General features: G+C 36.4%; 1 protein-coding gene across 2 annotated transcripts in view; it reads left to right on the top strand.

The window, feature by feature from the left end:
- The window catches only part of LOC145984088 (uncharacterized), a 501,971-nt gene that overhangs the window by 138,781 nt on the left and 350,145 nt on the right, over positions 1–13,045 (top strand). For both annotated transcript variants that reach the window (XM_083117495.1, XM_083117494.1), the window contains exons 13-14: positions 785–1,004; positions 9,457–9,711. In XM_083117495.1, the coding sequence (XP_082973621.1) occupies positions 785–1,004; positions 9,457–9,711 (475 nt within the window). The remainder of the gene's footprint in view (positions 1–784; positions 1,005–9,456; positions 9,712–13,045) is intronic.

The following is a 13,045-nucleotide window of genomic DNA, read 5'->3' as shown; positions in this document are numbered from 1 at the left end:
GGAAACCGCACAGCATGAGAGTAATCCTGTTTTTTAAAACATTCACCTTTCTTACCCCATGAGTGTGCGAGCAAGAATTGAAAATGACTGATTTCTTTTATTTCCACACAGCCTTTTCCAGGTAGTTGCATGCCTTCCAGTGGGTGCAGCTTTCACTTTACCCATGCCTTTGATCTTGTCAATCATCTGCTTCCCAGGAGGGTGGGAGTTTGTCCAGCATTTCTTGGAAAATCTATATGCAGAACTTGTGCTGGCCTTCCAGCCTGTCACAAGTAAGGATGAACGAAACTTTGAAAAGGAACAAATGTTGCTCTTGACCACACTTCTAGGGACTTGAAAACAATGGTATTGGTGGAAAAATTTCAACCAACACTTTTCACTAGGTATATAGCACTGTGCCATGAAGGCAGATTTTAGGGGATGGGGCCCCACACATTTTCGATCTTGGCCATTTTGGAGGTGATGTGATCAGCACTATCCTCCTGCCACCTTAACCCCCCATGGTTGTCACCAGGTACACATTGATTTGAGGATGGGTGAGCCCCAGAGTTATTTCACATGGGTACAAGGTCAGAAAAATTCCAACCTTAGATCACCCACCCCAGGAATTGAACCCAGGTTTCCCACATGGCAGTGAGATGCCCTACCAACTAGACCACCATGACTCTTTGATACACTTCTCACTACATTAAAATAATATTGACACGGTGATGAGATATGCTTTAAATAATATGAATTAGTTACTCTTTGTTAAAGCTAATTTCTTTTATCGTTATTGTTACAGAAGAATTGCTGAAATGCTTATAGGAGATTTCCAGCAATCTGATAATTTGTATGTGCCAGCTCGTTCACATTTTGAAAAGATCCACAATCTCATAGCTGCTTTGGGTGCTTTGGAATATGCTGGGTGTAATATTGATGACAGTATCACTGGGACCAACATAATCGAAGGGAATATTATTGTGATTTTGGCACTTCTCTGGGAAATTGATAATCAGTTTCAGGTAAGATTGAGCCAAGGAATTATGTCATTGTCTTAGTGAGTAAAGAGTTTGAGAAATGCAGGGTGTGCACAAAGTCGTTTTCCCCAATAAATGAAGAAATACTTGTTTTGGGGAAAGCAACTTTGTGCCCACACTGTATATCCAATTTTGCTTGATTGGCATTACTTATCAGGGAATATTATATTACAATGATAATATGAAATTATCAGTTATATGCATTCTGTTTAACTCATGTTTACTAGAGAATTAACTTAGTAATAATCAGATGAAAAAGTGTGTTTTTTCTATAATTATTATTTCTTTTAGATAAAAGTATATTCTTCCTAACAACGTGCACTTTAAGAATGTTTTGTAATCTAAGTCAATGATTTATATGTTTGTAAATTTTAATTCATATTTTAAAATTATACAACAAATGTATTTCCCTAAATGTTCAAATGTTCCATATTCCTTGTTGAGAACAGTTGAAGTGCAGGGATGTTTTCCACCAAAATCGGTGAAATGGTGCTAACTTTTTTAGGCTCTGATCGATTTTTCACATTGTTGAAAGTTTATTTTGCTCTGAAACAATTACCAATAATGCAGTGTATAAATGCATGGCTTGTTTTGATCAAGGGATTATTTTGGCTTTGAAAGAGGGAGCAGTTGTAGAGAAACAAAGAGACACAAAAGGTGGGTTCGCATTGAAGGGAGTTTAGTTGCAAAATTGCGAGCACGTTACACACTGTGCAAAAGGTGTGCATATTAAGGCATACATGAGGATATCAGCTGTACAAAAGTCAACATGGCACTTCCTATTGTGTTAATAGAACTATTGCCAAAATAATTTCGTCTGCACGCTTGCCACAAAGGTCTAGTATTACAATTATCCGGAGAAAGCAAGGAAGTATTGCAATATCGGTTCTGTGCATAAAATATTACATCGTCCGTACAGTTTTATGGGTAATTGTTCAATACACAATGTTGTATCTATTTCATAAAGTTTAGTGCGGTTACATTTATGGCCTAGGTGATTTAAAAATGACACTGTCTAAAAGTTTCCAGGTAGTCTTGCTAGGAAGTATGTCTACATAATTCATGTAAAGCTCGTGATATGATGGAAACCAGATGGGATTTTTCGATACCTTTTACATCTTCCTTTATGTGCTTAGCAGCTTCATGAATAGGGTTCTCCCCTACCTTAGCCAAAATGGGCTCCTCTAATATGTTGTACAGTCGTGGAAAGAAATACTTCCCCCAAAAGACTACTGGTATTAAGGCTTTATGGGGGAAGAATTTTTTTTTTCAAGAAAGTTTACAAGTAGCAAATCCTAAGTCAGATTACCTACCCTACCATCAATACTGGGAAAAAATAAGGAGGAACCAAATTCTTTGCATAAACTACAACAACAACTTTTCTTGGCAGACACTTATTTCATCTCATCATCCTTTAAAGTACAGTGGAACCTCGATTTTACGTTTTTCAGGGGACCAAGCTGGAAAAACTTAAAATGCGGAAAAATGTAAAATCGGGGAAAATTTTATAACATTTTGCTATGTTGGGACCACCAAGATTGAATGTATAATTCGGGAAAATGTAAAATCCGGGATCATAAAATCGGGGTTCCACTGTACTTCAATTTGTCTTAAAAGAAAGTAACTTTGAGGTTCTACCCTTGAATTAAAGAATATATCATCTCAGATAAAATCATATACCATGACATTTTTACATGCCGATTTTCCTGCTTCACTATATTCACAAATATTTTCAGGTTTATCTGGTCTGAATTTTGTAAGGCAAAGTAATATGATTTATGATAACTAGGGAATGGATTTTTAGATGCTAAAAAACAGGGATTTAGGATTTTGTAAACTCCATTTTAGGAATTTTAGGTGCTTTTAATAAATTAATAGGCATATTATTATTTATTAATACATTTATGAAATAACTGGTTTTAGATTGAATTTGTATACAAGAGTTACTATTTTAGTGCAGTGAATACTATTCTTTGATTATAAAAAATATAAAATTTGTCCAATGAAAAAAACTTTATCTAATTTTGAAGCACTGCACCACCATATGCTTTTCAATGTTCTCCGTGGTGAAGTTCTTCCAGTTGTCCTTGAGTAGGTGCTTGTACAGTCACAGACACTTCTGTGTTGTAACAATCCTCTTAACTTTCAATGTGATCGTTACAACCCAGAACTGTCTATGGAGAACATTCTCTCTATGCCACTGGAAGTTATTGGTGGAAACTTTATAAATGCAACTGCTCCTGATTCCCAAGGCAGGTTTGGTTCTCCCCGAGGTGTAGTGGTAAAGTCGCCTCCTTGTAATGAAGAGGTCATAGACTCGATGTTCGTTAGAGCTACATGGTGATTCGGATTGCACTGTAAACTGTAGGTCAAATCTCGAGTAGTCTATCTGTGCATAAATCGTGCTCATAAAACTCAACCTGAAAACTCAAACCGCAGACAGGCTCGCAGTGGTCTCCTCTATACTAGGGCAGTTGTAGTTTCCGGCGCAAACCCTCCTGTTTCACCTAAAGTGCCATACCAACACTTCACCTAAAGTGCCATACCAACCAGTGTCCATTCACAGTGCAGAATGGTTATTTTGACAATATCCTGTTTCCCTGCTGTCTGCTTTGGGGAAGGGGGATTTTAAAGTTGCCGCCCCTTCTTGCTCAAGCAGTAGGCCTAATTGGTTGTTTGATCACACATTCCTTCGAAGGTAAACGCACCAACAGAGGGTCACTGGCATAAAGGCGGTTCCCACGCCAGCTGAAAGATCGGCAGGATTCTAACTGTTGTGTCGATGGGGGGAATAAGCAACGTGACTGGTCACTTGCAGGGTTGCCTTTCCTACTAGTCACAGCAAGTACTCGAAACTGCAAATCAGACGGAGGTATTATTGGAACCTTCGTGTGCTCTACACTGTTGGAGGCCGGGAGTAATGTCGGCCCTGTTTTAACCAGGGTTGTTAAAAGTCCAGGAATTTTAAATAAATTCAATTCCGGTCCAGGAGAAATAATTAGCAAGCATAAATGGGATCTGGACTGTAAAGAAGCTTTTAATCTGAAAAGTATTTAAATTCGGTACAGGAACCTATTTCCAGATCCGTTTCAATATGGTCCAGGGACCTTTTTTCCAGATCATTTAAACACGGACCAGGAAAAAAAATATCTGGATTAATTTAACTACGTTCCAGGAACCTTTCTTCCAGATCAATTTAGATACGGTCCAGGAACCTTTTTTCAATGAAACAATTTGCAACTTGGACTGAATTTAAATTGTGCAAGAAAAAAGATTCCGGTCTCGCAGCGAAACCCAATAAAACCTGTTAGAATTTATGGGTTCCTGGACCTTTAACAACTCTGGTTTTAACAACTGAATGATTTTGTAGTTAGGATTCCATCCCAAAATAGCTCGCATTTTTCTTTGGTATACTACACCTACAGACCCTCTAATTGCCTGGGAAGTACAGCGTTTGACAACGAAGAATGCCTCATCCAGTCAGTTCACTTCACATTTTTCCAATTACGTGATGCAAGCTGGAAGATGGTGGAAATTTGCGCAGAAGTTGACGCCCCTTGCTGTTGCCTTGCTTCTTTTGCTGCTCAATCCGATAAATTATGCATTTTTTCTCATTCAAAATTTCTGTTCTTGCCAGCATTGTACAAAACTGTCTGTCTTTTGGTGCATGCACTTCACTCGGTGATGCTAACTCCCCACCTTTGGTCCATCTTTACAGATTTATACTTTCTTGAAAGTAGGGTTACCAGATCACTATAAGGGAAATGTAGGACATTGAGTCAAAATGTAGGACACAAAACATTCGCAATAAATAATACATATTTCTATAGAACACGTTAGAGAGTAATTTAAAATTGACAGTTTTCAGAAAAAAAAAGATAATTCTTTAATTCAAAATTTCCAAACTTGTAATTATACTAAACAATGCACCTGTTTTAACGGTACTTCACAGAGGAGCCAATTTTTCCCAAAATTTCAGGTTTAGTCAAAATATATTTATGAGAGACTGGACAGTCAAACTCTGATATTATATGGACCAGTACCAAACTTCTTACAGACTTTATGGAAAAAAAAAAATCTCGTGAGTCCGTTGTGCTGATTGTAATGAAAGTACTCTCTCAACCTTTGCATTATGACCTGTAATGGCAAACAAATATTCAGCAATTACCGTAATTGAAATGGTTCCAGAAGTTTCATCTTGGGTAGTTTTTAGTTGAATAACAGGGTGTTTACCAAAATAACAAATCCAAAATTCTTGAGTTTTTCAGGAATTTTCTTTACATTTATTTTTCGTTTTTGTTTACCTAAGTAGGGGTTGAATAAATAAATGTTAAGTTGGAAATTAGCAATTAAGAAAATAATATTTAATAAGAAAATCCTACCAAAAGGCTGGTTAAAATGAAAACTGCAGCAGTATTCAACAAGAGATTTTGACCTATTTTATCTATTAATGCATTCTGGACTGCATTTTACAGACTAGCGAGGCTCTGGCGTTTGGACTCACAGCCAGTATAATCTTATGTGGGGCTCGTGTTGTCATCCCTATATTTTCGTGATTGTCTCTTCATCCATCTTATCTTTTGGCCATTCATCCTCATCTTCACGACTAGCCAAAGAGGCAGAAAAGTTAAGTAAAATAAGCTAAATCCACTAATCAGTCATTGGAATAGCAAAAATTCTTGACCACAAGTACTTGACTTTTTATTGACTTCTTGACCTACTTTTATTATTTTTTCTTGATTTTCACGACTTTCTTGACTAGTAGACACCCTAAATAACTTTGTTCTCTAAACCCCTGCTCTACAATCAAGATAATGAATAAGAATATTGTTTCATCAATATAAACCCCAAGGCAAGAAATTACCCTCAGGCATTGAACGGTCGCATCATTAGAATGTGGCCCCAAAACTTTTCTTCAATAGTTGCTTCCGTTTTTCCGTTTGTCCTCTAGCAGGACAATATTTTCTTTTCTTTTTCGGCAATGACTGAAGCAAAATAAATGTCACTATTGAGTTTAAGAGCACAGTCCATAGACTTGTAACTTGCATGATTTGTCTTTGTTAAACTGAAACATGTATTTAGCCTAATTTTATTGTGATGCTCAAAATGTGTATTTATGTTTAAGGATATTTATGACATTTTTCAAATTCCTCCCGGACGCCGGACACAAGGCTAAAATGTAGGACATGTCCAGGAAAATCTGTACGTCTGGTAACCCTACTTGAAAGCAAACATTTCGGCCTAAATAAGTAATACAGAGTACGAGCATGTCATAATGTTCTTCTGAACACCCGTCATTTCCACTTACTTCACCTTCGCAACTGCAGTCTTGCAGGTCAGCGAGGCTCTGGCATCTGGTTCTACGACCAGTATAATCCTTTGTAGGGTTTTTTGATTTGAGTTCTTGTTTTAAGTCCACTTCATGCACAGACAGGCTAATTGGGAGTGCACCTACAGCTTAAAGAGGGATCCGAACCATTTTGTGCCTCCACAGGGTATTGAAGCTGAGTACCCTTGATTAAAAGCTGACGATGTTACCACTAAGCCATTGGGAGATTACATTTGTATGGTTGTGTGTTGTCCTGTGTTTTGCCCATATATGTGCTGAGTGCTCAATACAGCCTTGCTTTTACCATGGGTAGAGAGATTTTAGAGATGCATGGTGATTTTTTTATCTATTGTAATAGCCTTGGCCCATATAATGTGAAGGGTGCAAATAGCCTAAGTGCTGACGTATTCAAAATTTTAATTTGAATCAATCAATAACATCCTTCCATGAACACTGGTAACAATTAATCAAAATTCATGGCTAGTTTGTACTACAAAAACAACAACTAATAGGGTCTAATAATATAAATAATAACAATACTAATAATACTACTAGTAATAACAATACTACTAATAATTATTATTAGTATTATAATTATTAGTATTCATTGTTATTTCATGTATATAACAATAATATACTATTCAATAGTCAATACCAGTTACAACAGGTGTAATTAAATGGGACTAAGGACACATCCTGCTATAAGAATTTGCTGCGCACACTACATAATTTATTTGTTTTATATAAATTCTGAGGTCAAAAACAACAAGTGTAATATATCTAGAGGCACACATTTTTGGTAAATAAAAAACCAAAATTTCGGTACAAAAACTGAGTCAATTTCGGGTTCAAAAGCGGTAAATAAAATAAAATATCGGTGTTATAGCGGTGAAAAAATGGATGAAAAGTGGTATATAAAAAGACATATTGGTTTTAAAATTGTTAAAATAATCCTGAATTTGATTTAAAAACCACACTTATTCCACAGAATTAACATTTCACTTCTAATAACACATTTATGTAGTTATCAGAGTATTAAGTTTATTTCTGTGTAAAGGAGTCCATTTTTGCTTCTCCAATATTAACAGCAGAATTAATCAATTTTCCGGGAATTGCATAACTCTCAGGATAATTCAGACCTCAGAAGGTGTCGCGTCGGTGAATAAACCCTGAATTTCGTGTTTAAGAGTTAATTTCGCTTTTTGCAGTTCATTTCGCATTATTTCGTGACAAAATATGGTCACAAAATACACCTTTCAAAAACATGAAAAATTAACACTACAATGTGTTTTTTCAAATTTCGTTTTTTCGTCAAAAACGAAATATGCATGCCCCTAAATATATCTAATTAGACATAAATGTTTGCGCTACAATTTTTGTTTGGAACACTTTCTTCTCAGATGCCTAGATTATTAGTAAATTAATGATAAACATAAAATTATTAGTGAGAATACGAAAAGTTTTTACTAATCCTTCATTAACTACTTAATGGTTGCTCCTATCGAAAATGTAAGATAACCTTAAATATAGAACACATCTTAAGCTTTTATTTGAAAAAAAGATCTTTGAAATTGGACCATTGGTTTCAGAGATATACGGTAGTAGTTTTTTCAAATATGAACATCCGCCATCTTGGCTTGGCTGCCATTTCTATTAACTACCACTTTGAGATGGCAATCATGTTTTTTTTTATCCTTACACACCCAAATAACTGTAGCATAAAGGAAAATTAGTACCCCCAAATTATACCAAATTCCTCCTTTTCGGGGTGTCAGAGAAAAGCATTAAAATTGCTCTAATACATCAGTAATGCATCGAGTTCATACTGACTTCTAGGGAGAGATGTTCGCATGCCATTACACATGATTTTTATCAGGGATACTCCAAAAGGGTTGAATTTTGTGACTGGTTGTTTCCAACAATTACAGTGTGATGCTTCCACTGGAATGAAAAGTCCTTCACAGTGACGAAGCTAATTTTTGTATAAAGGAAGTTAATAAACAGAATATTCATAGCTTTTTATCTGATAACCAATTTTGGAGAGATCACAGCTGAATGGTTAGTGTTGGTATGTTAATGGCATTGTGTGGTGTGAGGAACATGATTGGTTAGTCCATTTTTCACCAACAGAACCTTAAATGCTGAAGGTTACTTGGAATTTTTAAATGAACAGGATTTATCAACCATGCTTATGGAAGAAGGTACTTTTTCAGAGTTTTTTTTTTTTTAAAACAGGATGGAGTGCTACAATGCTATAGGAACGTTGCGAAATATTGAAAAATGTTGCAATAATTTACCTCAGTGAGTTCTATGTCAATAAATACGATTTGCAATTTATTTATTTTAGTTTCTGGTAACATTTTAATCATTTATTATTAAATCATTCCATATGTTGGTATCACATAATTTTCTCAACATACAGGGCTTTATCTTCGAAGAAAGCCTTTCTTCTCATTCCGTTTAGCTTTTCAGTTATATGGTTGTAAACACCGGGTTCAGCGACTTCTGGGACACTCTGTAGTATATTGTGGGGGTGCGAGGATATGTTTGGAGCCGAAATGGCTATAAATGGGACTTTTGTTGATAATTTTACATAACCATGAGGTTGTTAAATAAATTTTGGAGGAGCGTTAGGGGATGTTTGGGTATGTGGATTAATTTCTGATTTCTCATTTTTTGTTTTTCAGTTTATGAAAGCGAATGCGGAAAAATAACAGTGAATTTTCTTTCAAATAATGACAAAAATTAATACTGGCCTATCAGCCCCGTGTTATGTAGTAACAGGGCTATAAATATAAAAAGTAAACTCTTGACAAATATCAAGTAAAGAAACAATCAATTCCAAGTGTCCACTTGTAAAATACTTGATGGTTTATGATTCTAGCATCGAGAGGAGCTCAACTATTTGTTACCTAGTATTTACTTAGTACATGACTTTTCCCTACATTTTGTGCATTATAGATCTGGTTACACAAGTGTATTTTCAAGAAATAATGTAATCAAGAGATTAACTGTGCTTTATGCATAGAATTTATAATTAATTTGCTCTGTTGTTAAGTATAAGGTATGTACCTATCATCATATAATTTTTTCACCTTCTAATTTCAGAAAAGCAAGCCTGAAATTGCAGCTGCCAGAGTTGAAAAAGAGAAAGAAAGCAACATTCCAAATGTGATTAGCCCAGATGATTCTAGCGAAGATACATCCTCCCATGAGACGGTTAAGGTTGAACAGGAAAAAGCTGCTATTACTACCCCATCCTCCAATGGGCGATCTAAGCATGAAGTAAAATGTGAAGCAGCAACAATGATGCAAATGAAAGAGAGGGAGAGATCAACAAAGAAACCAACCGGACTTACTCAGGTTGGAATTTACAGGCATCTTCTTTTGTATACTAATATTATATTCATTGTTGTACTGATACTAGTATTGTTATGAGCACATGCTAATATGCTAATATTGTACAGTCAAGGACACTTCTGGGTTGTAATAACCCCATTGACTTTTAATGGAATTATTACAATCCAGAAGTGTCCATGACTGTACCATAGCCCACTACTATCCTTCCAGCCTCTGCGCTTTCATTATCACAAGTACGATTTTCTATGCTGGCTGAAACTCCATTATTCTTCTCTAGAATCGCTCGACACTGACTGGTGCATAGATGACTTGACATGTGCACCTGTGCACATTTATGCTGGTAATGAGTTGATGTTTAATTGTAATTTTGTGTATGAAGTTATTCATACTTATTGACAAAGTTGAACAAATAGTCCTGTTAACCTGAGATTTGTTCCAAAAGAAAGTTCAAATGTTTATATCCAACTTTGTTGCTGTAAGTTCACTAGGCAACAATGATACATATTTTCATAGCATGCTGAAAAACCCTTGTTACTGTGTGTATTCTTTTAAAAGCAAGAGAATTATTTTGCCATGCTGAGAATTTCAAAAACATTAATTAAGGAAGAAGTAACTATGGTGGTCCAGTCTTTAGGGCTTTAAACTACTGTGCGGGAGACCTGGTTGAATATCCTGGTTGGTGATCTTGGGAAAAAAATTACCATCGGTGTTCCTGCATAAGTGGCTCTGTGTCTTACCCAGATTCACATCCTAAGGGAAGCTTTGAGTGAATAAATGTGACTGAAGCAGCTGATCACATCACTTTCCAAAATCGTAAATGTGTGAAACCTTATCTGCATACCCTAACCTATGTACCTTCATGCAAACTATTTTTTTTCAGGAGGGAGGGGACAAACAATTATTTCACATCAAGTGTTAGAAATAGAAAAGCAGTAATCTGTGTATTTGCTTGATGTGAGTATTCTGTGTATGTTTTTGATGTGAATATTCTGTGCATTTTTTGCGGGATACTTATTCTGTGACCAGCAAGAAAAATGTCGTGTACTGGATGACTGTGTGTGAGATTAAACCTTAATTTACTATATTGGTGTTTCGTTTCTAACATTTGGCGACTGTGACAGGACCGGGAGACTTTGTGTAAGGCAAAGATTGAGACGCCATGGAAAATATAAGTAAATTAAGAACAGTAACGAGATCGTCGTTTACGCGCGTAGTGAAGAACATTGAAGCAGCGTTCAATGGTGATTGCCCGGATTTAGTGGAAGTGCAGAGTAATTTCTGGTTGTTGCAAGATAAATTCGGCAAATTACAGGATCTGGACACACAGTACAGTGATTTGTTGATGGACGACGATATCAAAGAAGAGGATTTGATCGTCGAAGCAGAAACAGCAGATAAGTATGCATGTAACTTTTATCGAATCAAGACTATGGTGGAACAGTTATTAAGTAAGCAGGTGTTGAACAATGGTAGTGACGCATTTAGTGACACATCGGTAAACTGCAAACGAAAAATCAAATTATCGGTAGTGGAACTTAAAAAATTTGATGGTAACGTGAAGAACAGGTTACCTTTCTGCAGCCAATTCAAACGAATTGACAAGGACGAGGGCATTGATAATTGTGATAAATTTCAATACCATGTACAGGCTAGCGTACCTGGTTCAAAAGCGCGTCAGTTTGTAGAAAGTTTTCCCCTCAGTGACGAAAGCTATCCCAAGGTCATTGAAGGACTTAAGTCACGTTTCGGCTGTGATGATGTGTTAGTGGAAGTTTACGTTCGTGAACTTTTGAAGTTGGTGTTACACAACTTAAATGGTGACAGTAAGTTGGAACTGGCTTTTCTTTATGACAAAATGGAATCACAGTTACGAGCATTAAGTACCTTAGGAGTAACGTCAGATAAGTGTGCTGCAATGTTATACCCTCTTGTTGAGTCATGTTTACCCAAAGAATTTTTGCGAGTGTGGCAGAGAAGTGCTGCAAATTCCTCAGATTCTAAATTGGAGAGTCGTCTGGAAAGTATAACGTCTTTCCTGAAGAAAAAATTGGAAAATGAAGAAAAAATAGCACTTGCTGTAGCTGGGTTTGATCTGAAGAGAAAGAAGGAACGTAGTAGCCATACTGAATCTGAAGGGGTATTCTTCAAAGTGTCTATTTTGTGGTGATTCGCATGTTAGTGAGGAGTGTGTGAAGGCACGCAATTGGTCCTTTGTGAAAAAAGCTAAGATGCTTAGGGAAAAGGGGTTGTGTTACAGATGTTTGAAAAAAGGCCACCTTAGTCGAAACTGTAGTGTAAAATTAAAATGCAGGATTTGCAAGGGGCAGCATGTTGAAGTGTTATGCTCTGGTCAAAGGACTACGCAGGGAACAGACATTCCAGGGAAGCAGACTAAGTTACAGACGGTTGTTGAAAATTCCTTGAGGAATAATGAACATGTTGAAACATTTCTTCAAACATTAGTTGTAAAAATAAGAGGACAAAGTGCTGAAAAATATGCAAAAGCAATCATTGATACTGGTCCTACATTTGTACATCTACAGCAAAGGAAATGAATTATGAGGTTATAAAAAGGGAAAATCTCACACATGCACTTTTTGTTGACATTCTTTCTGCACCATATGAACATAATTGCTATCGTGTCAGACTGAGTAGCATCAGAAGTGATTATGCTTGCAATTTTGAAGCCATGGATCAGCCTAATATTTGTGACAGTGTAACATCTGTTACTGAAGGTCCTTAGTTAGCAGAGTTGAAACGGATAGGTGTAGAAATTTCTGATACAGAAAATGATCCAGTGGAAGTTTTAATTGGTGCTGATATAGCTGGTAAAATTTTCACTGGCAAGAAGTTTGCTCTAAAATGTGGATTGGTAGCAATGGAAACACTGCTTGGTTGGATACTAATGGGCAAGATTACTGCACATGAAAGTCATAGAGTTCCGTCCATGATTGCAGCTTCAATGTTCTGTAAGGAAGCTTCGGTTGCAGACTTGTGGAAATTAGATGTTAGATGAAATTAGATCCTGGAGAAAAGAAGTCCAAAATTGAAGGTCAAGAGGCAGTGATGGATTATTTTGAACGAACTCTGACGATTGACGAAGAAGGAAGGTATGAGGTAAAAATGCCATGGGTGGAGGGACACCCACATCTTCCTAGTAATTTAGAAATGTGTAAAAGAAGACGATACACTTGTTGAAAAACTGAAGAAAGATGACTGTTATGAAGAATATTGTCACGTTTTCAATGAGTGGCTAAAAGAAGGCATTGTCGAGGAGGTTTCATCTGAAGAGATAGACACCATGGGACACTATTTACCTCATAGACATGTTGTAAAA

Source organism: Lepisma saccharinum, chromosome 2, assembly GCF_977018435.1.
Source record: "Lepisma saccharinum chromosome 2, izLepSacc3.1, whole genome shotgun sequence".
NCBI classification, from domain to species: Eukaryota; Metazoa; Arthropoda; class Insecta; order Zygentoma; family Lepismatidae; genus Lepisma; species Lepisma saccharinum.
The sequence above is the reverse complement of the archived record's forward strand: the minus strand, read 5'-3'. Positions and strand labels throughout refer to the sequence as shown.